At 42.7% G+C, this 25,282-nt stretch overlaps 2 protein-coding genes across 2 annotated transcripts; both read left to right on the top strand.

Annotated features, from left to right (window-relative positions):
• The first annotated feature begins 5,406 nt into the window (after positions 1-5,406).
• LOC133367328 (vomeronasal type-2 receptor 26-like) lies at positions 5,407-12,868 on the top strand. The gene is made up of 4 exons (XM_061591430.1): positions 5,407-5,624; positions 8,119-8,410; positions 10,429-11,283; positions 12,713-12,868. Exons 1-4 carry the CDS (start codon positions 5,407-5,409, stop codon positions 12,866-12,868), a joined length of 1,521 nt encoding a protein of 506 aa, XP_061447414.1.
• A 25-nt stretch (positions 12,869-12,893) lies between these two features.
• On the top strand, positions 12,894-20,351 carry LOC133367327 (vomeronasal type-2 receptor 26-like). The gene is made up of 3 exons (XM_061591429.1): positions 12,894-12,998; positions 15,140-15,266; positions 19,450-20,351. Exons 1-3 carry the CDS (start codon positions 12,894-12,896, stop codon positions 20,349-20,351), a joined length of 1,134 nt encoding a protein of 377 aa, XP_061447413.1.
• The last annotated feature ends 4,931 nt before the right edge of the window (positions 20,352-25,282 follow it).

The raw sequence follows: 25,282 nt of genomic DNA, 5'->3' as shown, positions 1-25,282 counted from the left end.
TTGCTGTCACAGGAATCTGCTGGACATATATCAGACTTCAGACATGCATAGCTGTATGTGTTGAGGTGCTCACGTGTTGCATTCAAGGCAGTGTACAATCTGTGTCCCTCATGTGTGTCTACAGTTATTCAAATGTGGACATACAAGTGTACAGTGTGTGCAGCTGTGTATGCAACATCTGAGCTGTATCACTCAACAAGTGTACACTACCAGAGAGATGATTTATAGAATCGTCTATAAGACAAAAGCAAGGATGCTCAGAAACATCCCCCAGCCACTGCACTTTCTTTTCCATTAATTCAGAGAATGTCCCCCCCCCAAGAAAAACCCCTGAGGGATAAGTTTTTGGAAGGGCACACACATTTACATCAGTGGTGAGGAACCTCTAGCTGGGTGTGGGAGGGCACTGAATGAGGCCCTCTAGGCCTCTGTGTCTGGCCCTTAAAATTTTCCCCACACCACACTCTGAGGGTTGGGATATATCTGGCTGGGGTATAACCTTGCACTTGTTTGCCTGGATGGAGGGTAGAGAGGGGTGTAGAAATGCATGTAAAAACTGTCCTACTGTATAAAGACACAGTTTGCAGTCATTGCTCCTCCCCCTTTTGTTTCGGGCCCTACCTATCACTGGAACATGGCCCTTAGAACATGGCTCAGAAGGGAATGTGGCCTTCAAAGTGAAAAAGGTTCCTCCCTTCTGATCAGTAGTGTAGTGACAAATTCAGAAGTGCGGGGTCCCATCATGATAGTCTTGCCATGTCTCCTCATAGCCAAGCCCCCTCGCTTCCTCTCCGTTGTCATCTCCGTGCTCCTCAGTTTTTCGCATGTCCTTAGGATCCAGTCAGCATGAAAGGGGAGTGTGTTAGCTACTGAGAAGAGTATTTTCAGTAGCTGACTCACCCAGAGCTTGGAAAAGTTACTTTTTTGAACTACAACTCCCATCAGCCCCAGCCAGCATGATGATGGGAGTTGTAGTTCAAAAAAGTAACTTTTCCAAGCTCTGGACTCACCTCCTTTCACTCTGATTGGCTCTAATCAAGCAAGAAAGGACAAGGAAGCATGTTAGAAGACTCTTCTCAGTGGCGAACACACTTCCCTTTCATGCTGATTGGCTCATAGGATGCTGGAGACATAGGAACCCTGCTGGGACCCTGCTCCCAAAAAAGTAAAGGGCCTAAGACCCCCTGAGACCCTGGACCACTACACCCCTGCTTCTTATTTGCATCTTCAATCATCAGGGACATATCTAAAACTAAATTTATGCTAGTTTGGCTGTCCCTTAGAAAGGGTGTTATAAGTGGACACCTCCAAAGAAGATAGGTTAAATCTACCTGAGGTTGTTTGAATCCCCAGCACTTGTCATCATCTTTTGCTGGATTAGTCCCATTCTGATATCTAATGTGGCAAAGTAAGTGTTGCATATGTGATGTCCTTATATGTTAAAATCTGTAAATATGGTAAGTATGGGTTTATTAAGGGATATATGGTAAGTGAATTGAATGAGGGGGGGAGAGCATGGGTTGGAAGGCTGGAGAATGCTGGATGATGATTGGCTGAGTGTTTGAATGGCTGAAGGTATAAATGGGAGGATGACAGTGGAGAGGGGATTGGTTGGTGAGAGTTGTTGGAGAGTCGTTAGTGGAGAGTTATTTTGATGGGTTGGTTGGCAGAGTTCTGGGGGAGGGTTGGATTATATTTGGCTGATATTTAGACAGTATATATATGACCAGAAACATAAAGAGTGACACTATATGAAACCATATGCTTGTTAAACATTCCTAAAGTAATCTTGTTATTTCCTAGTGTTATCAAATAAATACTTTTATTGGTTTACCAAAAGCCTGATCCTTGGCTGGGGATATACAGACCAGAAGGGAGGGCAGAGTAATTACCAAGGCTGAAGGAAAACTGTGTCTAATGGTGGCAGCAGTGAAGGAAGAAATTGTAACATCATCAAGTGTCCGGAGCAACCCAGGATTGTATGCTTTATGGATAAAGATACAGGGGGTTGTGGATAGCAAGGGCACCCAGACACAAAGTAACAAGCCATAGGGAGACTGAGGCGAAGTCTCTAGCAGTATTGTTTACAGGGAGTGGCTGGTGGTGCTGCCTAACAGTGGGATCTTGAGAGATCTGTGCTAGAGTGGAGTGGAAAAAAATAAAAACTACGATCCTGACTGGTGGTGTCCTGAGGTGGTGCCTAGTGAAAGGCGGTAGCCACAAGCAGGTGGGAACCTGACAGATGGAGCCAAAGGTGGGATCATCACAGCATACAGCAAACTTTCCATTGCACAGGCCACATTAGAGTTCAGGGGCCTTTCTGCACTTACCATTTATAGTAGTATAGTTGCAGTTTGATCTCACATTTTAAACAGTCAATTTGTAGCAGATTGTCTGCACCTTTTGGTCACATGTCACTGTTAGAGAGTGAGTATTTTTCCCCTTTCCACACTAATGATCATTTGTGCCCACATTTCATCAGTGGAGTCACACCACTTATGTACTCTTTTGTTCCTCCAGTGTGCTTTTCTCAACTGGTGCCTCAAGAAGCAGGAAACTTCCTAGCACTAATACAGATGAGAGCAACACCAAGCCAGTACACAGGGCCAGTCCAAAGTCAGAGTCTCAACAAAGTCCACAACAACAAAGGGGTCAGGAAAGAACCAAGGCCAGAACAGTCAAATGGCAGGAGCTAGGCAGTCCATGAGCAACAAAAGTCAAGGGCACAGTGAGAGGCAGATCCAGAGTAGTCCAAGGTCTGGGGTCAACACATAATCAGACAACAAGTCAGGCACAGACCTGGTACTTAAACCAGAGCTTGGAAAAGTTACTTTTTTGAACTACAACTCCCATCAGCCCCAGCCAGCATGGCCACTGGATTGGGCTGATGGGAGTTGTAGTTCAAAAAAGTAACTTTTCAAAGCTCTGACTTAAACACTGTTCCACCAGTTCTTCCAGCCTAGCACTGGGGTTTGTATGCTGGAGCTGCTGGAACCACACCCCAAACCTCAGGTGACCATTTGCAGCCAGACCTTTACTCCCAAGGAGTCATTTTCTCCTGAGCAATTTGGGCCTGTAGTCAAGCACTTCTTTGGATGGGACAAGTCTCCAGCTAGGCTGCCAGGTTCCTGGCCTGAGACTGATCCTGTATCTTTAGGAGAAGAGAAAGCCAAGTGCAGGTGTTCTTGCAACAATGTAATGGGAAAAACCATAAGGTGGAATTCTCTCTCCCCCCTGCACAACTTTTAAAGATACAGAAGACCTCTTGGTCTCAGGCCAGGAACCTGGCAACCCTATCTCCAGCTGGCGTTTGAGGTGACACCTCTCCCTTGGGCTCAGGAACCATTCAGCCTTTATGTCACTTTTATGTCAGAGCCCAAGCTTGCCCCAGATGCAAAAGCCTATCCTGGGCCTCATCATAGTTATCTGGCTCCTCACACTCAGATGGAATCTGAGTCAGGGCTGGGTCCAAGACTGGATCCTCCTGGCCTTCCTCCAATAAGGACTCCTCTGATGAGGGCTTCCCTGGCTGGGACCTGATATCCAGTCAGTAAATGTTGGAGTGATAAGACTATGCCCAGGAAAGGCCTTTCATTTTTTTACAGGTACAATGCCTAGTATTTCGGAATGTTAATCTTGTGAGTGTGTAGGTGATTAGAAAAAGTTAGACCAGAGGAACTATGAAAACCCTTGGCCACTGTGGCTTGTCCCTGAAGTCCCTCCACTGTCTGCCATATCTCTCCTCTAAAACGAGCTCACAAAGTGACAACTCACACTGGTCAGAGGGAAGTGGGACAAAACAGATGTCTCCAAAGCCAACTCCACCAGCCCTGCTCCTTCCACACAGAAACCAGGATGATGCTTGTACACATGCCACACAAATAAAAATATTGAGGATCCATTCCTTATCTTTCACAAAATTCAGTTTTGTTTTGTTTTGTTTGTGTGTGGGGTTAAAGTACCTTATTCTAATGCTAGCTGAATAAGGACAAGATTTTGTGGCATCATGTCAAAAAAATCCAGGGGGGAAAAATGTCAGCAGCTAAATAATAATGGTAGGCCCTAAGTTCCTTGGTCCAGTTATTTCTGACTGTATTTAAATTAGATATTAGCATTTCACACTATTGAGGAGTAAAGGCATTTATTAAGTCTTCTCATGAATGCCATAGAGAACATTGTTGGTAACAATTCTGGTCAGTCTGACCAAACCTTGCCACTGCAAATATTTAATGTATTGTTGTTGAAGAGGTATAATCAGTTTTGTTGAATTTGAACTACAAAATGGGGAAGGGAAAACCTTTGTCTACTCCATGAATTGGGAATCTCAGGTCCAGGGGCCAAATGCAGCCCTCCATGACTCTCTCTGTAGCCTAGAAGACTCTTTCTAGGTAATGCCTTATTCACCCTAGGCCATTACCCCTCATTGGCAGAGCTCCATGTCCTACTCAAACACTTTTGCCTGGTTGGACTGTATCCTTCAGTTACGATACTGCCTCTTGGATGGATGAAAAGTGTGTGTGTGTGTGTGTGTGTGTAGAAACTTCTGGCTTTTGCATCACTAGACTGTACAAAAAGTAGAGAATCTTCTGTTGCTATTTTCCTCTGACCCTGCCCACCAATGGCCCCAAGAAGGGTGACCCTGAGGGCATGCAGCCCTCAAGCTTAAAAAGATTCCCCACCCTTCGGTTACTGCAGTTCTTTTTGGCCTAATGGGCACATTCACCCTTGGCCAAAACTCTGAGGCTATGTTCCAGCAGGATGTGTGGCCACCCTATACTCTCTCATGCATACTCCCACATGTGCCAACGTATAAACCCACAGGCAAGCACACATGTACAGACACACCCTCCCAATCCATACAGATCAGCTAAGGAAGTGGCTTATCACTCTTCTCCACTCATTCAATGATTGGTCTGATGAATGGGAAGGGGACAAGGCCCAGGGCTCTGCCACCTCCTGAGCTATTCTACTTTAGCACTCTTATCCCATGAAATATATTCAAGTTGTTTGGGTATAATAAAAATACATTATGTATTGTTCTGTGCTGTTTTTCCTCTTAAGGCTTCATGAACATATGCACAGAGAAGCCATAATTTTGTCTCCCCTCTAATTGCCAAATGATAACCATAATTATCTCTACTACTTCTTTAAGTCCCAAGAGAGTTCAGGTGGCCACTGGCAAAACTACAAACAAAGATGAGAAACTGGTATTAATATCCCTTCTGCCACTCAGTTCTGGGTCTAGAGATAGGCACGGCCCCATCAGTTTGATCACTGATGTGTTATACTGTACAGTTCTGGCTTCAGATCAGACAAGTGAGATTTACCAGGCTTTGCTACTCAAGGAAATTTGCCTGAGAATGTGGAAGCAGTGAATTAGAGTCTAGAAAGCACAATTGACACAAGATGGTGCTATTCATGGTGCTGGCAATACTCTTGCTGCCTCATTCGGTGTGCAATGCTCATGTTGATAACTGTGCAGCTGGTGATCCTCTTGCTATTGATCACAAGTACTATCAGCCAGGGGACTTTATTGTTGCTGCCATTATTTCTCACATCTTCATCGCTTCTGAACTAATAACCTTCACAAGACATCCATCTGAGGAACTGATAGATGAGCTCATGTAAGGAGTTAACCCATACCGTATGTCTTTCTAAATAACATGATCTGACATGCTAGCTCTGTTTTGATTTTATTTGCATGGAGAATGAACGGTATTACACTTTTTCTTTTCAGGTTGGCTTTCTGCTTCTCTCACCATATGCATAGGGATAGATGTACCACAATGTTTCTGGTCTGTGACACTTTCACTTGTCTTTGACCCTATGCTTTTCTATACCATTTCCTCAATATGTGAATTTTACTTTTTTAAAAAATCTGCATGAAATTTCAAATTTACATTTTATTTATATGTTCATTTCAAATATTTCTCAAAATATGTATTTCTGAGTTTATTTTTTTTTTCATAACTGCACACTTCTAAACATATTTTGCTTGAAATATCCAGCTGTGTGTGTGTATGTTAAGGGGAATGTAGGCTGAGTTGTTAATGTGCATAATGACCGGCCATTGTGCACATTCCCCACGCCTCATGGAGAATGTGCACATAATCCATCCATGAAGAGGGAAGTGTGCACATTTCCTGATCAATAAGAATTCATAATAATAATTGCTGTTATGGGAAATCTGTTGAATTACAGGAATTTGGATTGCATTTAATAAGGACTAAATATTCACTCCATGTTTTCCCTCAGGGTATTTGAAGGACTACTGAGGCCGATATAAGGGTATGAAATGAACCAGTTTGAGTGTCCTTATTTTCCTCACTTCATTCTCAGCATTCACAATGTTCTCTGTGTGTGGCGGATTTCAATGTCTATTATAAGTCAGAGTTAAACTTTCTAAGTCCCCTGAAGTATATCATGACTAGAGCAACCCACTATTGAATCTTGTGTATTTTTTCTTCTTCTAGGTGCATGCTGTCATCATTTTTCACCAAAAAACAAACAAATAAAAAACACAGCCCTGGATGAAGTCTATATTTCCAGCAGAGCTTGGAAAAGTTACTTTTTTGAACTACAACTCCCATCAGCCCAATCCAGTGGCCATGCTGGCTGGGGCTGATGGGAGTTGTAGTTCAAAAAAGTAATTTTTCCAAGCTCTGATTTCCAGTGTTGAGGTGGATTTGAAATAATGTGTTGGCACTGCATGCTTTATTCACATTGAGTTATTTCACCACCACTTTTTGCAAACTGATTGTTTATTGGACGATTTGTGTTAAATACTTTCCTATGAGAAAAAGGGGTACATTGTTTGAGATTTGTTTTAGGTTAGGAGAAAACATGAGTATGCAAGTGGACGTGATTGACATATATAGATATTCCTGATCTGATCCAGCAGTGCTCTTCCAAAGTTCTTATGACATAAATATTTTATCATTATCTGAAAGAAGAATGAACGTAGTCTTGATATTAAATCTTCTTTTTCTGATTCCAGCTGACATCATTTTCATCAGTTGTCTATATCCTCATTTCTAGGTTTAGGTTTCATAAGTATTTCAGCTGCAGGGCTCTTTGACATGGTTCATGCTTCAGGTTAAACCGAAAAAACAAAACAAGATGTGGACTCCTAGGTAAGGAGACATGACCATTTCACTCATATCTGGCTGTTTTGCTGCTATGCTGCACACTAATCTAAGTCATGGCTTGATTTAGGGTACTATCCGAACCTGGGGTCATGGTTTAGCTCTCTCCAGACTAACTGCAAGCCATAAAGAAAGAACAAAATTTGGTTACAGCTTGTGGTTAGTCAGAAGAGATCTAAACCATGAGCCTGAGTTTGGATGATACAGTAAGCCAAACTGTGGCTTAGATCAGCATAGTATAGCAGCAGAACAACCGGGGAGTAATGAAATGGCCACGATCACCTCTTAAATATGAATAGTAATGATGATGATGATGTTGTTGTTGTTGATGATGATGATGATATCCTATCATTCCTCCAAAAAGAGTCCAGGGCAGCAAAACAACAAGTGATAAAACAATGAAAATATCTTAAAAACAGTTCAAATACACTCGTAGTAATGGTCTCTATTTAAAAACAATTTCATATATTAAAGCAATGCAAATATTTAAAATCAATTTCATATATAAAAACAGTTAAAATACTTCCATTACAGATGGAGAGTGGGGTAAAGATCTTCACTTATAAGGCTTGTTTGAAAGAGGAAGGTCATCAGTAGGCTCCAAAAAGACAACAGAGATGGTACCTGACTAATATTAAAGGGGAGGGAATTCCAAAGCGTAGGTGTGACATCACTCAAGAGCTGATTCCTATATTGTGTGGAACAGACCTCCTGGTATGACAGTATCTGTAAGAGGCCCTCATCTGGAGAGTACAGTGATCAATTGGGTATATAAGGGGTGAAATGATATTTCAATAGTAGTGGTAGTAACAGCAGTAGAAAAAATAGCAGTAGTAATACTAGTAGTGGTTGTGGTTTAAGTAGTAATATTAATACATTTAGGTAGTATTCTGCAAACTTAGATTAGCATTATTAAATGAAACACCATCCCAAAATACCCTGATTGTGACACAGGATCTAATTCTCATTGCAGGGTTGTTTTGCAGGTCTACCAGAATATTATGGCCTTGGTATTTGCTATAAAGGAAATCAATGCAAGTCACAAGATCTTACCTAATGTCACCCTAGGCTTCAACATCTACAATAGCCGCTTCATGGCAAAGTGGACCTATTTGGCCTCAATGGAACTTCTCTCCACGCAGGGCAAATTCATCCCAAACTACAAGTGTGATGACCAGAGCAATTTAGCAGCAGTCATTGGTGGACCTAACTCTGATGTCCCTCTCTTCATGGCATCCATCCTGGGCATCTACAAGATTCCACAAGTAAGACATACAAAAGAGTGAGTTTTCTGTTAAAGGACACTCAAACCTCCTTGCCCTCCCAACAGGTGTTGTAGTTTGGAGATAAAAGGTATTGTGAATTAAATAAAGAACCCCTCCACTCCTTGTGTGCTACTTAAAGGTGAAAATACGTTTAAGAAAAACTTAATGGAGGATTTACTTTATTCATGTGTGTTGCCACTGATAATGGGTACCGAGATCATCTTTATATTCTCTGAGGGTATCTTATCTTAAAGCAATACAGTTTCAGGGCCAACAATTCTTAAGCTTTCCACAATATCCAGCATTTAACAATGCATTTAAATGGAGCCCAACATTTGGGTGAGGGAATGAAGAGAAACAATAATAGAACAGTCTTAAAAATACAGAGGGGAGACATATTTGGTTTAAAACATGAGTCACAAATTTAATAAACTATTTTCAACTATCTGTCATGAATAAATGCATCTGTTTATTATAAATCACCTTGTTGTCACCATCCTCCCTCTACCTCTGAGCTTTGGGTGGAAAATGCAGGCATGTCCTAAGATTGTTCCATACCCCACCACTGAAAACCTTCAAATCCTGAAAGATTAGTCCAGGAATCTACCATTCTCTCTTGATTGAAGCTTGAGGGCATTCAGCAATTTTATACAGTTGTTAATCCTCTCTTTCTGATATCTTTCCTGTTAGTTGTGACACAAATTATTTACCTATTTATCATTTACTGCTTACCCCTGCAGTGCAGTGAGAAAAAAAAAGAATTTGACATAGAGATAAATATTTGCATACATACCCAAAGCAACTGGCTATCTTTACACTGAAGAGCAGAGAAGTCACCCAAAAACCTGAGCTTCTAATGTGGGTAAATGTTTGCAGGCTCCTCATAGGCATCTGGTTGGCCACTGTAAGAACAAGATGCAGGACTAGATTGGCTTTTGGTCTGATCCATCAGAACTCATTTTATGTCAATTGAGTAATAATTCCTGAGTGATAAAAGTAACAGCACAGCTCTGTAGTGATGAGCAGCAGTGTATGCTCTGTTCTGTCCTATACCAAGGGCAAAAGGCCTTCCAGAACCTCTCCAGCAATGCCTTCAACCTGTCCTGTCTGGGTCATTTGTGATTAAGGGCTCATTCACACAGCAGCTGAACTTTGCTGTAAAGATGCCGCTTTTGCCATTGTGATAGATTTGCAAGGTTCACACTTTCTACCTTCCAATCTGCTGTTCTCCTTTCACACAAGTAGCAGTTCTTCTGGAAAGGTTTAGTATCACTGTTTCCTTGTGGCCCATCCCCTAATTTTACATGTTTACTCCCTCCGGAGTATGATATTGCTAATGGAGAAGGGGAGTTTTTTGGTCAGTTTCATTGTTTCTTATCAATTGCACGCCTCTCCCATAAGTCAGGAGAGAGTGGGGGTGAAATTGACATGAAACTGTATGAAACTGAAAAGTGGGGGAAGTGAGTGAAAGGCAAAGTCGGCAGCAGCTGCCACAGCTTTTGCAAGCAGCATAGAGAGAGGGAGCTGGCAATGGGGCATAAGAGAGCCCACCCAGTAAAAAACACAGAGGCAAAGCGCCTACATGGAGGAGTGCAGCGAAGCTGAGACAGTTTTTCCTTTCCTTTCCTTTTCGCATTATAATTGGATTGGGTTGATACAGGAAAACTGTGTGATAGCTGCTGATTGCCTGCAGTGTCGTGGACCATGCAAATTAAACAGGGATGCAAGTAGCACCAATCTCACAGTAAGTCACCATGTGAACGAGCCCTAATATCAACCAGTGACCATCCATATATTCAATATCTCAGTGCTTGTTTAACGGTATCACATTCATAAACATTGAAAATATTTTGCATCTTCTCCACAGATAAACACCCAATAAAGACCAAGAAATGAAAACTGGACTGGATCACAGTTGATTATGGTGAAATAAAATTATATGTTGTGAGAGAGGGAGAGACCCAGTTTCATTTGTTTTCAGGGAAAAATAATTTCCTTCTTGTCTTCATTTTCCTTAGCTCATATATGGCTCTGTTCCCATAATGAATAACAACCCTCAAGCTGTTTTTTCCCAGCGGATGTTCCCAAATATGGAGTATCAGTACAGAGGGATTGTCCAGTTGTTGTTGCATTTCAAGTGGATGTGGATTGGTGTGATTTATACAACTAATGACAGTGGAGAATGGTTTCTAGAGAACGTGCTTCCCATGTTTTCCCACAGTGGTATATGCATCGATTTCATAGAAAAACGGGCTAAAGATTCTTTTTCCATGGAAAATATGATCAGCGAGGGATTAGCAACATCCTATGTTATTGTAAACAGTACGGCCAGTGTTGTGGTCTTCAGAGGTGAAATTGAGTCTATTATGTTTTTCAGACTGTTTGCCAGTCTTTTGCAATTTAATATTTTATCAATGAAGACAAAATGGAAAGTTTTTATTTTTACAGCTCAGATGGAGTTTTCATCACTACCCGTTCACATAATATGGAACATAGACGTTCTACATGGTGCTATCTCCTTTGCAGTTCCTTCAAAGGATGTGTTAAACTTTCCAAACTTCCTTCAAAGCAGAAACCCTACAACAGAAGAAGAAGATTCCTTTTTGAAGGTTATTTGGGAACAGGTATTTGGATGTTCTTTGTCTAACTACACTGCTGATGAAAATGTAGACAGAGTCTGCACTGGGGAGGAGAATCTAAAAACACTTCCTGGATCTCTTTTTGAAATGCACATGAGTGCCCACAGCTACAGTGTCTACAATGCGCTCTACGCTGTGGCATATGCTTTGCAATCCATGCATTCATCCAAATTCAAAGACAGAACAATATTAAATGGAGGGAGACAGAAGCTTTTGATTCAAGAGCCATGGCAGGTAAAGACCCATAAATGTTTTCTGAAAAGCTTCCAAAGAGGAGATATGCTAGATCTCTCTCTTTCTCTGTGTGTGTACGTGTGTACTTACACACACAGAAAGAGTACTTTTTTCTTTTTGTAAAAAATGAGGTGCCAGTACTCATATCTTGAAAAAGGGTTGTGGGTGCCAGCACAAAATGGCTGCTATGGGAACCAAAATAAGAGGGGTGCTGATATCTGAAAAGCTGTCTATCAATCTATACCCCATACTAGTGAATACAGAGGCATGGATCGGCCAAACTTTGAATCCGCCCAAGCAAAACTGGGATGTTTACTCAAGTGCTGAATCAGAGTCTGAACCAAATCATGTGTTTGGAATACAACTCTAGACAACACAGTACCTAGAAATTTATGTTCTTAATTACTTATTTTCAAGGGACCACTAACCATACCTCATGGAAAGTCATCACACTATGTATATTTGCACCTTTTCTGTATCCTTATAATTCCTCCTTGCTTTCTTCCTTTTTTTTTTTTTTAAAAAAGCTCAATTATTATCTTAGATATGTTTCTTTCAACAACAGTGTTGGGGAAAAGATTTCCTTTGACCAAAATGGAGATTGGGAGGCTGGATTTGATATTATGAACTGGGTCACATTCCCAAACCAGTCTTTTCATCTAATCAAAGTTGGAGCAGTGCACCCACATGAACCCCCAGGCAACATGTTAATCACTAATGAAGATGCCATTGTGTGGCACAGATGGCTTAACAAGGTATGCACTTTTCACATTTTGGAATGGATCCACAGGATATGTAAGGGCATTTGTTCTACAATGCCTTCAGCATTGTGATGGATAGATAATTATGGCATGAAAACACTGAACCTCGAGCAAATGTAACCAATCTGCTAAATGCAAGACATCAAACTTAAAATTTATTATTTATTTATTATAATAATTTATTATAACAGCTCTGATTTGTAAGTCTGAGTAGGGTCTGATATGCTCTGGACACATTCAGACCTAATTTGATCTGATGCAGATCCAGATCACATTACAAATTTCTGGAAATCCCAGTGATTTACATTGCAAAACCAAAATTATTTATTTATTTATTTATTTTGTTCAATTTATATACCGCCCACAGCCCGAAGGCTCTACAGCATAGGATAAAATACAATAACATCACAAGAACAATAGAACATAAATATAAACAATAAATTACCTCATATACATTAAAAGCTTAAAAGGTAGATTAAAATGCCTGGGAGAATAAAAAGGTTTTCACCTGGCGCCGAAAAGATAGAAGTGTAGGCGCCAGGAATGGCCATAACTTTCTTGTTACTTGACATAGGGATATGAATTTTGGGGGCATGGTAGCTCCTTCAGAGGGGATTATCCCTGTCAGATGGGTGCTTTCTGTAGCTGCTTCAACCCGATCTGGACAGGATATGAATCAGGATATGAATCAGCCCAAATCAGTGCAAAGCCCTAATCATTACCATGATCTGACCTTACTACCAGCCTTGGGTCAGGCTCCATCTGTGGGCAAGAAGCCAGGGTCCTGCAATGGGTCTGAGGAAGGACTGTTGCACCCATGGTGAATTTGGCCTCTGACACCAAGGCTGAATGGATCCCAAGCCCAAAGGAAAGGTGTTGCCTCAAAAACTAGATGGAAACCTGGCTCATCTGGGGAAGTGCCTGACTGCAGGCAAGGACTCCTCAAAGATAAAGGTATCCTCGTAACTGAGACTACCCTTATAACAGGAGTCAACTGAGGTTGGGGTATGGTTCCAGCAGTTCCAGCTCAAAAACCACTCTGCTAGGCTAGAGCTGCTGGAACAAGGTCTGTGTCCTAACACTTACTCTGCCTGTTGGCTGATCTCTTGCTGACCCCTAACCTGGCTATGGAGTTCCCTGAACCTGCCTCTTGACTTTGCCCTTGCCCTCATTTTCCCGCAAACTGATTGGACCCCAACCTTGAACTACCTGGACTTTGCCTTTGCTGACCCTCTATTGTGGACTCTGCTTGTTTGCAACCTTACCTTCAAAAGGCCTGGATATTGCTATGATTGTTGCCCATGCTGGTGTTGCTGCTGGCAAGTCTCTTGTTTGTTCCGGAGTCCAGTGAGAACAGGACACCAGGGCGAGTTACAACAATTTACCGTAAGAGAGTAGGCAGAAAAACATGTCCCAATGACCACTCATGGTGCATCCCACAAAATGCCATTTTGTCTCTTGCAGAGCTTGGAAAAGTTACTTTTTGGATCTACAACTCCCATCAGCCCCAGCCAGCATGGCCACTGGATTGGGCTGATGGGAGTTGTAGTTCAAAAAAGTAACTTTTCCAAGCTCTGGTCTCTTGTGGGGTGACCAGATAATCTCATGCTACCCAAGAGCAGTTTGGTCTGCTGCTGCAACAAGAAGAAACCATACAGGCAGGATGCTGGCTGTAGTATGGGGTCGCACACATTATCATGTCCCTGGACAAACCGGCCAGGAAATGCCTACCCCACATATTTTCCCAGGCATTTGTTGGCTGGAGACTGTTCCCGGTGACCCAGAGATTACTAGATGGATGAATGTTGTTATTTGCAACTGTTTTTAGAATGTTTTATCTGCACCTTTTTTTAAAGAACATTTTTAATTTTGTTATTGCTTTTTTGGGGGGAGGTGTATGTTTTGTTATAAATGTGTCCTTTGGGAGGAAGGGTGGGATACAGTTTTAATAATAATAATAATAATATATATATATAAAATGTAGCAGGGGGATATCTCATGCTCAGTTGCAGTAGGGGTTGCGACAAGTTGTGGAAAACAGAGGAGTGATAATTCCAAATAGAAATAGTTCATTTTTTCAGGCATTGAAATAGCATTATCATTATCGCTTGCCAATAAAGGGAGGCACATTAAAACCATGATTTAATATTCCAGAATTATTTCTTTATATTCCAAATCTTTACTGAAGTCACATTCCTTTTCACACCTTGAACTTTTAAGACTGTATAATTCTATCTACTGAGGAGCAGTTCTATTGAATACTACAGAGATTAATTCCATGGGAGTTGTGGGGTGGGAACATGCTTAGAAGATGCTTAGTAACTTGATGAAGACAAACTGAAATACAAACAAGCAAACCATAAAATGACATCAAAAACTGAGAAATTATAGCAAATTATACTTTCAAGTGTTGAAAATGGAAATGGACTGCTTTCAAGTCGATCCCGACTTATGGGAACCCTATGAATAGGGGTTTTTTATGGTAAGTGGTATTCAGAGGTGGTTTATCATGTCCTTCCTTTGAGGCTGAGAGGCAGTGACTGGCCCAAGGTCACCCAGTGAGCTTCATGGCTGTTTGGGGATTTGAACCCTGGTCTCCCAGGTCACTCTAGTCCGACACTCTAACCACTACATCACACTGGCTCTCTCTATCTTTTACTTCAGGGTGAAATTTAGAGCAGTGGATCTATTTGCCTGGAAACTTCATCGTAAATGCAGAAGGTTTCAAAAGGACCAAGATGCAAACATAAAATTTCATTCCAGCAAGATATAGTATGACATCACATCAGTGCCATGATGTCACTTTTTAATTAATTCATCAATATAACTTTCTGAAATGATATATGGGGGGGGGGATCCAGAAATATATTCCAACAATAAATTACATACACAGTAAGTTACATACCAGTTAGAATTAAAAATATATATATTAATATGTTTATAAAGAAATATTAATACTGTATAGTATAAATCAATCAATATGTACATACATAGTAGCATTGCCATTTTACTATCCTGGAATCTAAAGTGAAGTACAAATCTACACACTACATACTCTGAATGTTGAAATATTGTCACCTTTCATTTATGAACAGATACAACCTCTTTCTCTATGCAATGACTATTGCCATCCAGGATATAGTAAAAGAAAGGTAGAAGGGAAGCCATTTTGCTGCTATGATTGCCTTCCATGTCCAAAGGGGAAGATTTCAAACTTGAGTGGTAACGTATTGTGTTTTGAAAACATAGGCAGTGATCTGTCATGTTCAGGTCTCTATGTAAGATCAAAACTTCCTAAGATCTACGGAGCCAAGTCCAAAGTGCTGGTGTTCAAAGCCCTATGCAGTTTGGGACCAGATACATGAAAGATCATTTTACCCATTATATACCTAGTGGATCATTGCACTCTACAGATGAGGACCTCCTGCAGATACCATCTTATCAGAATCTCCTTTCTGTACAACATAGTAAGTGGACCTTTAGTGTTGTGGCACTGACACTTTGGAATTACCTTCCCTTAAATATTAGACAGGTGCCATCGTTGGTTATATTTTTGGCACCTACTGAAGAAATCAGAGCTCGGAAAAGTTACTTTTTTGAACTATAACTCCCATCAGCCCAATCCAGTGGCCATGCTGGCTGGGGCTGATGGGAGTTGTAGTTCAAAAAAGTAACTTTTCCAAGCTCTGCTGAAGACCGTCCTCTTTCAACAAGCCTTTTAAAGTAGAGACCTTACCCCAGTCTGTGTCTGTGGTGGAACTGCCTTTTAAGATATTTTTAAAGTTGATTTTTAAAAGATATTTTAAAGATATTTTGTTTTAATATGTTTTAAAGTCTTTTGTTTTTAAGATATTTTCAAGTGCTTTTTGTGTTTTTGTTTGCCAGTCTTGGATCCTTGAGGGAGGAAGGGTGGGATATAAATGTGACGGACAGACAGACAGACAGATAGATCTGGATTGCCACTTGATCCTTGTTCCTTTAGGCAAATGTCATTGCTGCCCTCATTTAACCTTTCGTTATGACAATTCAATGCCTAAACCTTGTATATTTTGTATATTTTTTTATTTTTACTTAACAAACTTTATGTACCACTTGATTGTAACAGGAACTCTAAGCAATTTACAAGAAATAATATAACTAACATCAGCAGTAAGCTAAAAAGGTATCAAACCTCATCAACATCTATGTGTCCGTTCAGCTTTCTCTAAACAAAAATGCTTTAAGCAGGCATCAAAAAGAATACAGCAAAGGTGCGTGCCTGATGTTAACAGACAGGGAGTTCCAAAGTGTAGATGCTGTCACACTAAAGAACAATTTCTTACAAGTGCAGAATGAATATTATGTGGCACCATCTAGCAGTGTCTGCAAATCATGTGTGGCACATATGGGGTAAGGTGGTCCCAGAGGTAAACCGGTCCCAAGATACAGTATATACCAATAGAAACACATTGAAATAGCTTGGTCAAGTTTGCTGATGATACTAAATTTTTCAGGGACATTAAAACAAAAAGAGATTGTGAAGAGCTCCAAACAACCTTTCCAAACTGGGTGAATGGGTGGTTAAAACGGAAAATGCAGTTTATTGTGTGCAAGAGTAAAGTGATGTATGTTGGGGGGGGGGAAATAATTTCACATATTCACTCATGAGGTCTGAACTGGCAGTGACTGACCAGGAACGAGACCTTGAGGATATAGTTGATAGATTAATGAAGATGTCAACCCAATGTGCGGTCGCTGTGAAAAAGGCAAATTCCAGGCTAGGGATCATTAGGAAAGGTATTGGAAAGAAAACTGCTAATATCATAATGCCATTATACAAAGCTATAGTGCGACCACATTTGGAATACGATGTACAGCTCTGGTCACCTCACCTCAAAAAGGATGCTGTAGAGTTGGAAAAGGTTCAGAGAAGGGCAACTAATATGATCAAGGGGATGGAGCATCTCCCCTATGTGGAAATGTTGCAGCATTTGAGGTTTTTTAGTTCAGAGAAAAGGCAAGTAAGAGGTGTGTGACGCCCTTCCCTGGCTCTCCCTGTCAGGTTCCTACCTGCTTGTGGTTACTGCCTGTCACTAGGCACCACCAGGGACTCCACTAGTCCGGACTGTCCTTTTTTATGGTTTCTCTCCCCGCTCTAGCACAGATCTCAACAGATCCCCCTGCTAGGCAGCACCACCAGTCACGTCCTATAACCAGTATTCCCAGAGACTCTGCCTGAGTCTCTCTATCAGGTTACCTCTGTGACTGAGTGCATAAGCTGCCCCACTCCCTTTGTATCAATGCAGATAATTCTGATTTGCTCTGAATACTTGTGGTGTTATATTCTCCCCTTCTCCGCTGCCACCATTTGTTTCCCTTCAGCCTTGGTATTTACCTTACCCTCCCTTCTGGTCTGTGAAACCCCAGCCAAGGATCAGGCCTTTGGTAAACCAAATATATTTATTAAATAACAGAGATAACAAGATTACTTTATAAAGGCACATAAGCATATGGTTTCATCTATTACTATGATACTTGTCTTAGTATTAATCCGAACTCCACACTCTCCTCACATCCACCAACTCTCCACCCAATCTCCTCTCAAAAACCCACCAAAACAACCCACTCACGTTCACCCCCAGATTCAACTGTCATTCTTCCATTTATACTCTCCGCCATTCTCAACCCTCAGCCAATCATCCAGCATTCTACTGCCCATTCACTCCCCCCTCCTCTTTCATTCCACTTACCATGTATTTCCTATACAAACAGCACTTACCATATATACACTAATACAGGAACATCACAAGGTGACATAATAGAAGTTTATAAAATCATGCAGACATGAAGAGAGTGGATAGATGGAAGGTTTTTTTCCCCTCTCTCAAAACACTAGAACTCGTGGACATCCAATGATGCTGGATGCTGAAAGATTCAGGACAGATAAAAGAAAGTACTTTTTCATGCAGTGCGTAGTTAAGCTATGGAACTCACTCCAAGAGGAGGCAGTGATGACCACCAAGTTGGATGGCTTTAAAAGATTAGACAAATTCATGGAGGACAATAGTATCAAAGGCTACTAGCCATGATGGCTATGCTCTGCCTCCACAGTCAGAAGCAGTATGTTTCTGAATGCCAGTTGCTAGAAACATGAGGGATGGGGGAGTGCCCTTGTGCATAGGTCCTACTGGCAGGCTTCCCATGGGTAACTGGTTGGCTACTATGAGAACAGGATGCTGGACTGGATGGGCCACCAGATTGATCCAGCAGGCTCTTCCTATGTTCTTAACCTGGCCTGGTAACAAATTAGTAGCCAGTGCAGATCTCTGAGCAGCAAGGTTATATGTTGACAGGGTCTCACTCCACTCAGCAACCATGCTGCAGCATTCTGCACTAGCTACAATTTTCAGGTCAAGTGTAAGGGAACACACACAAAGGGTGCAATGGAGTAATCCAATCTTGAAGTCTCCAGTGCCTGAACTACTGTGGTCAAGTTTTTCCAGTCCATGAATAGTCATAGCTATTATAGCAGGTGCAGCTGGTAAAAGGCACTTGTAACCACTGAGGCTATCTGGGCTTCCAGTGACAAAGCTTGGTCCAGAAGCACCACCAGACTGTGCACCTGGTTCTTCAGGAGAGAGTGCAACTCTGTCCAGGGCAGGCAATTGACCAGTTTCTTGGACTGAAACCACTACCCACAGTCAGACCTTGGAAAAGTTACTTTTTTGAACTATAACTCCCATCAGGCCAATCCAGTGGCCATGCTGGCTGGGGCTGATGGGAGTTGTAGTTTAAAAAAGTAACTTTTCCAAGCTGTGCCCACAGTGCCTCTGTGTTGCCAGGATTCAAGCTTATTTTATCTCATCCATCCGATCACTGTGTACATGCCCTGGTCCAGGTTCCTCATGGTCTCTCCCAATTCAGAAATAGAGCTTAGTGTCATCAGTGTACTGCTAGCTGGAACCACTGCAATACAGTGCTCCCACTTCCCATTTCACAGAACAATTCTAGGAGGATACAATGATCAATGGTATCAAATTCCACAGAGAGGTCAAAAAGCAGGAGCAAGGTTGCACTCCCGTGTCCCATTTTCTGTTAGGGTCATACATCAAGATAATCAAGGATTACTCTGTCCCATGGCCAGGCCTGAACCCAGATTGGAATGAACTAAATAAGTATTTCACATGTTCAGCATGAATGCTCTCTAGTAATATTTACAACAAACCTGTCAGATAACATTATAATATCACAGATTGCAGATTGGAGGTTGAAAGAGAGTCACTTCCCTCAGGCTTCCTAGTACGTTCAGCACAGGCAAGAGGGGACTGTGTGATTCATAGCTTAGTCTCTGCTATTATGTTAGGCTACACCGGCTCTCTCCATATATCACTCCTATATCTACAAAATTAAATTTTATTTTTTTCAGATGTGGATGACTGTTTTCAGTGTCCAGAAGATCAGTATCCAAACAAAGATCAGGATGGTTGCATTCTAAAGGATATACATTTCTTGTCTTATGAAGAACCCTTGGGGTTGATTCTAGCCACTGTTGCTCTTTCCTTTTCTCTCCTTACAGCTCTGGTGCTTGCGATCTTCATTAAGCACCAGGACACTCCTATAGTCAAGGCCAACAACCGTAACCTCACCTACACTCTCTTGGTTTCCCTTATGCTCTCTTTCCTCTGCTCTTTGTTCTTTATTGGCCGACCTAAGAAGGTGACATGCGTCTTTCGACAAACTGCTTTTAGCATCATTTTCTCAGTGGCTGTTTCTTGCATTTTGGCCAAAACCATCACTGTTGTTCTTGCTTTCATGGCCACCAAGCCAGGATCCAGGGCAAGGAAATGGGTCGGGAAAGGAACGGCCAACTCTGTTGTATTTTCCTGTTCTCTTATTCAAGTCACTATCTGCACTGTGTGGTTGGCAACTTCTCCCCCATTCCTAAATTTTGACATGCTTTCAATGACTGAAGAAATTATACTAGAATGTAATGAAGGGTCAGTCACCATGTTTTGCTCTGTCCTGGGTTATATGAGCTTTCTAGCAACCATCAGCTTCTGTGTGGCATTTCTAGCCAGGAAGTTACCTGATAGTTTCAATGAAGCAAAATTCATCACTTTCAGCATGTTCATCTTTTGCAGTGTTTGGCTGTCCTTTGTCCCAACCTACTTAAGTACCAAAGGGAAGTATATGGTGGTTGTGGAGATCTTCTCTATCTTGGCATCTAGTGCTGGGTTACTGGGCTGTATCTTTTCCCCAAAATGTTATATCATTTTGCTGAGGCCAGACTTGAACAACCGAGAGCAACTCATAAGAAAAAAGAATTAATCTATTTAATATTATATGTGCTCAATTTAGAAGAAGTTAACTGTGTATAATTTCTCCTGAAAGGGACTGGAACTAAGGCAAATATTGCTCACACCTGCAAGTGTTCCGGTGGGGATTTAATGGAAGACCTGGCTCTCAAAAAATATAAGGGGGTCTAAGACCCCCTGAAGCCCTGGACAACGACACCCCTGGTGAGAAGGAAGAAGAGAGTCAGTGAGATGGTCAAAGGTAACATCAGGGCCTATTCCTCTCCTCATCACAGGGCCTGCCTTACATTTTATCTCATTTATTGGTTTTAGTATTTAAAATTATAAACTGTATTGGTAGAAAGGTGAGATATAAATATAATAATAATACATGGAAAGAGTCTTTCTTCTTCTTTTTCTTGGCTTACAGGGGTCAATTTAGCTTTCTCTCAGATTCTCATTTTTCCAATCTCAAATTCAGTTCTCCGCATTTCCATATTAGTTTGGAATTATTTTTTTAAAAAGTCCGCATGAAAATTCACCAGCATTTTAGTATGAATTTCTCCAAATACACATTTGCCCCCACACCAAGGAAGACTCGTGACACAAAACTGGAATAATGTTATATTTATTAAATATAACATACTAAATCAAATGGAATACAGCCAATTATTCATCTCAAAATACTTCAGGCAGGTGAGGCTAAGCCTAACTATGAGGGATTACACCCTCGCCATCTAAAGGCAACAATTCTCCTCAATCTGTAACTCCAGAGTCAAGAACGTGGGTGAATTCCTCCCTCCTTGCTCTTAGAGCCAGTTATGTGGTTCCAACCTCCACACCATGGCCCCGCCGTATAGGCATTCACCATGATGCGCAAGCCGGTCCCACAAGGACACTACCCAGATCCCCACCAGACCTGAAGCCCTGATGGTTCCTTAGGGTGTGTCCCTTTTCCAGACTGCCTTAATCACCTCAATTTAACCCCCGAATACCTCACCTGCCCGAATTCTATGCCAGCCAAAGCAGACACACCGCACCCAACCCGGGAAGCCAATTGAATTAAACCCAAGCAGTATGGAGTAGGCAAAACCAAAGGGATTCTGAAATCAGGATCCCCCCCCCAAAATTCCTACTCAGCCCCATTTTGGCGACCAGCGAAGCCCATACTGACAAGGGAGGGAGGGTGGGTGCCGCAAGGCGAAAAAGGCACGCGCTTGGGGGAAGGAGCAGCTTTATAACTGCTGCTCCTGCGCCCTTACCATTGGATGATCGATCTCACGTGGTGCCCTGCCTTACTTTCGAGAACCTTCCCGCGTCTTCCTTAAATAGGGTGAAGGCAAATTACGCCCCTTACAGGAACGTCATTGCCCCCACACCAAGGAAGACTTTTGACACAAAACTGGAATAATGTTATATTTATTAAATATAACATACTAAATCAAATGGAATACAGCCAATTATTCATCTCAAAATACTTCAGGCAGGTGAGGCTAAGCCTAACTATGAGGGATTACACCCTCGCCATCTAAAGGCAACAATTCTCCTCAATCTGTAACTCCAGAGTCAAGGACGTGGGTGAATTCCTCCCTCCTTGCTCTTAGAGCCAGTTATGTGGTTCCAACCTCCACAGCATGGCCCCGCCATATAGGCGTTCACCATGATGTGCAAGCCGGTCCCACAAGGACACTACCCAGATCCCCGCCAGACCTGAAGCCCTGATGGTTCCTTAGGGTGTGTCCCTTTTCCAGACTGCCTTAATCACCTCAATTTAACCCCCGAATACCTCACCTGCCCAAATTCTATGCCACAAGAGGGGATCAGCTAAAGCTTGGTCCACTCAACCCAAAGAAATTAACAAACCCCTTAATCCCAACATCAAATCCTCTAAAAAAAATCACACCCCTGCTCTGAAAGATGAACCCCATCATCCCGAAACAATTGTGGGGTATGGAACCTGATCCTATCATGAGGAATATATGCCCCTCCAAGAGATAAGACCAGCGCCCTGACTTTCCTATTCACCCATTTCCTGGATCTGTCGATCCTGTTAGGATGAAACGCGCCCCTCCACACTCTCCTAACTAGCATATCCGACCACACCAGTAAGAGGTTGGGAAATGAACGACTAAGCCACGTGAGATCACGAATGATCTTGAGAAGCAGGTCCATCCCTGGACGCTGCACCAAGTCATTTTTCCCCAAATGAATCAACAAGACATGAGGCCGATCCGCCGAAGACATAATCCGGCAAACTGAAGGCAACAGCGCATCCCATAGCATGCCCCTACAGGCTTCCCATCGAATTATAGCTACGGCCGAAAGCTGCAGCTGTGTTCCAGGTATCGACGAAGAGGCACGCCGGTGCGCCCGAAACAAGATTGAGTGGCCACACAAGATGATCCGCACTGGAACTGGGAGGCTCAATACACCTAACGGAAACAAAAACACAATGCATTATAATTAAAACCTGAGATAAGACTTAAATGCATTGGAGCGCCACCTGCCAATCGCTTGGATATCGCTAACGCTCAAGCCCCCGAGGGCCGCGGCCGCACCAATCCGAAATGAATGCAGCCCATAGACTCCCGCATCGCAACCACTGGCCAACAAGGCCCGCCGAACAACAGCCCAAAATTGAAATTGAGTCAGGGCTGTACCATCTGCATGTATGAACAGATAACGCTGGCCCGCTGGCCGAATAGATAAGAATTGCCGCATTGCAGAGACAGGGCATAATTCAGGGACCTGGCAAGTGCTCAAAGACACAATACTGCCACGGCCCTTTTGTTCAGTCTTAGAGACTCGTAGGGAAAACCTCACAATATCGGCACCTAGCGTGCAATCGCAAAAGCATAAGGCTCTATAGGCTACATCGCGCTTAGAGGGGACCAATACTTCACTAGGGCGAAAAGCACCATAGAACATTGTCAGAGTTACTGCGGCGAACAGGTGCGACTCATACTGAGATGAGTATAAACAATGAAACAATGCCAGGATCTGGAGGAGGACATCGGGCGTGATTGGCCTCCTCCGGTCAGCGGGCCTGGGAGCGGAACACGACCAACCCTCAAGGACCTTTCTGACCCTAAAATCTACAGAATGATCCGGCAGTCCCCGCGCCTTAGAGATAAAGGCCAGCGCTGAAAGGTGCCCAGCGATAGTAGAAACAGAATTATTATGCCCTTTTAAAAATATCATAAATTGCAATAAATGCGAAACAGGAATAGGCCACGCCATAGGCAATTCAGAAATGGTGCGAAAATGCTGGAACTTCGCAAAAGAACGCTCATATGCTTTTTGAGTACTGGGAGCAAGGGCGGCTGCAATAGTGGCCCTGACTTCTAATTGCCAAGGTTCCACAGGAATGGTGGGACTGGGATTGGATCCAGTGCCGCTCCAGGTGCAAGCTCCCGAAAGCGCGCCATCTGTAATCGGGAAAGAGCATCAGCAACGCAATTCTGTAAACCTGGAACATGCCTGGCTAGAAATAAAATATTAAAACGCTAGCATTGCAAGACAAAGGCTTGCACCAAGCGCATAACGCGAGGAGACTTGGAAGTCTGAGCATTGATAACGCCGACAGTGGCTAAATTGTCACACCAGAAACACACTGTGTGATTTTGAAATACCAACAGCCAGATATAAACCGCCACCACTATTGGAAAAAATTCCAAAAATGTCAAATCAGAAGTAATCCCGGAGGCCTGCCACTTGGAAGGCCATCTTGCAGCGCACCACTGGGATCTGAAAATTACTCCGAATCCATGGCCTCCAGCAGCATCAGAATGTACCTGTAATACAGCTCCCAATAATAATTCCTCACACCAAAAAGAGAGGCCGTTAAATTCTGTCAGAAACGCAAGCCACAAATATAAATCAGATCTCATACCGGAAGTAATTCTGACAAGATGGAAGTGAGAGCGAACTCCCTTCATGGCGTCACAAAGACGCCTAAGGAATGCTCGCCCAGGGGAAATAACCTTTGATGCAAATACTAAATGACCCACAAGCGGATTTTATGTCACACTTAGCCATTAAAGCGCCCCTACCGGCCTTGCGAACTACTCTCACTGCCTCATCAAAGGACATATATCTGACTGATGCATGTAACTGAGCAATCCCATCATTAACAGAGGCGCCTGTTGGGAATGACAAATTATGGATTAAACGATATTCCCCAGGCTGTTTCTTGGGAATAATACCAATAGGAGAGATCCTCAAATTTTTTAAGGGAGGAACAGAAAATGGACCAGATATCCGGTCCGCAATTATCTCCTTATTGAGTTTCGCTAACACTACCGATTCCATGCTGCTAAGAGAGGGCGGATTTGCTGAGGAAGTAGCAATCCTAGGACCCTCAAATGGAATACGGAATCCATCCTTAAAACCATGAAGCAAAAAACTAGCAGCTTGCCTATTGGGGTAAAACCTGAGCCACCCAGCCAAAGGAAGTAACTTGATTGGGCTACTGGCCTTGCGACGTACCGCCGCTATTGCCAGAGCCTCATTTGAGCTGTTGATGTTCACCTGTACCCTGTCGAGCTGTACGCGCTCGCTGGCAGGATGAGCTGGGGTGGTTGCCTCCACATGAACCACAGACGTGTCTGAACTTACATGGCCTTCTAAGGCAACGGCCCGTGCTATTAAATGTCCAGCAGACATGCTGGGATTGAACCCACCGCCCACCTTGGCCAGAGCCAGAGGCAGAAGTCTGCGCGCGTGCTAATATGTGTCCACTATCATCTCTATCACCTGAAGTGGGCCTGGTGGGAGTCATAGAGCGGAGCCATAGGCCCGGGTGCTCAATATCCCAGTGAAGGGTGGGGTCCAACGCCGCCCTCTGCCTAAAATTTTCATCGTAAAGCAACCAAGCAGTCCCAGAAAATTCACGGAAGGCACGATGAACAATGTCCTGATATTTAATCATGGACAAAGCCCTAGACGGGTGAGCTTGAGTCATAA

This window comes from Rhineura floridana, chromosome 11 (genome assembly GCF_030035675.1).
Source record: "Rhineura floridana isolate rRhiFlo1 chromosome 11, rRhiFlo1.hap2, whole genome shotgun sequence".
NCBI lineage: Eukaryota > Metazoa > Chordata > Lepidosauria > Squamata > Rhineuridae > Rhineura > Rhineura floridana.
The sequence above is the reverse complement of the archived record's forward strand: the minus strand, read 5'-3'. Positions and strand labels throughout refer to the sequence as shown.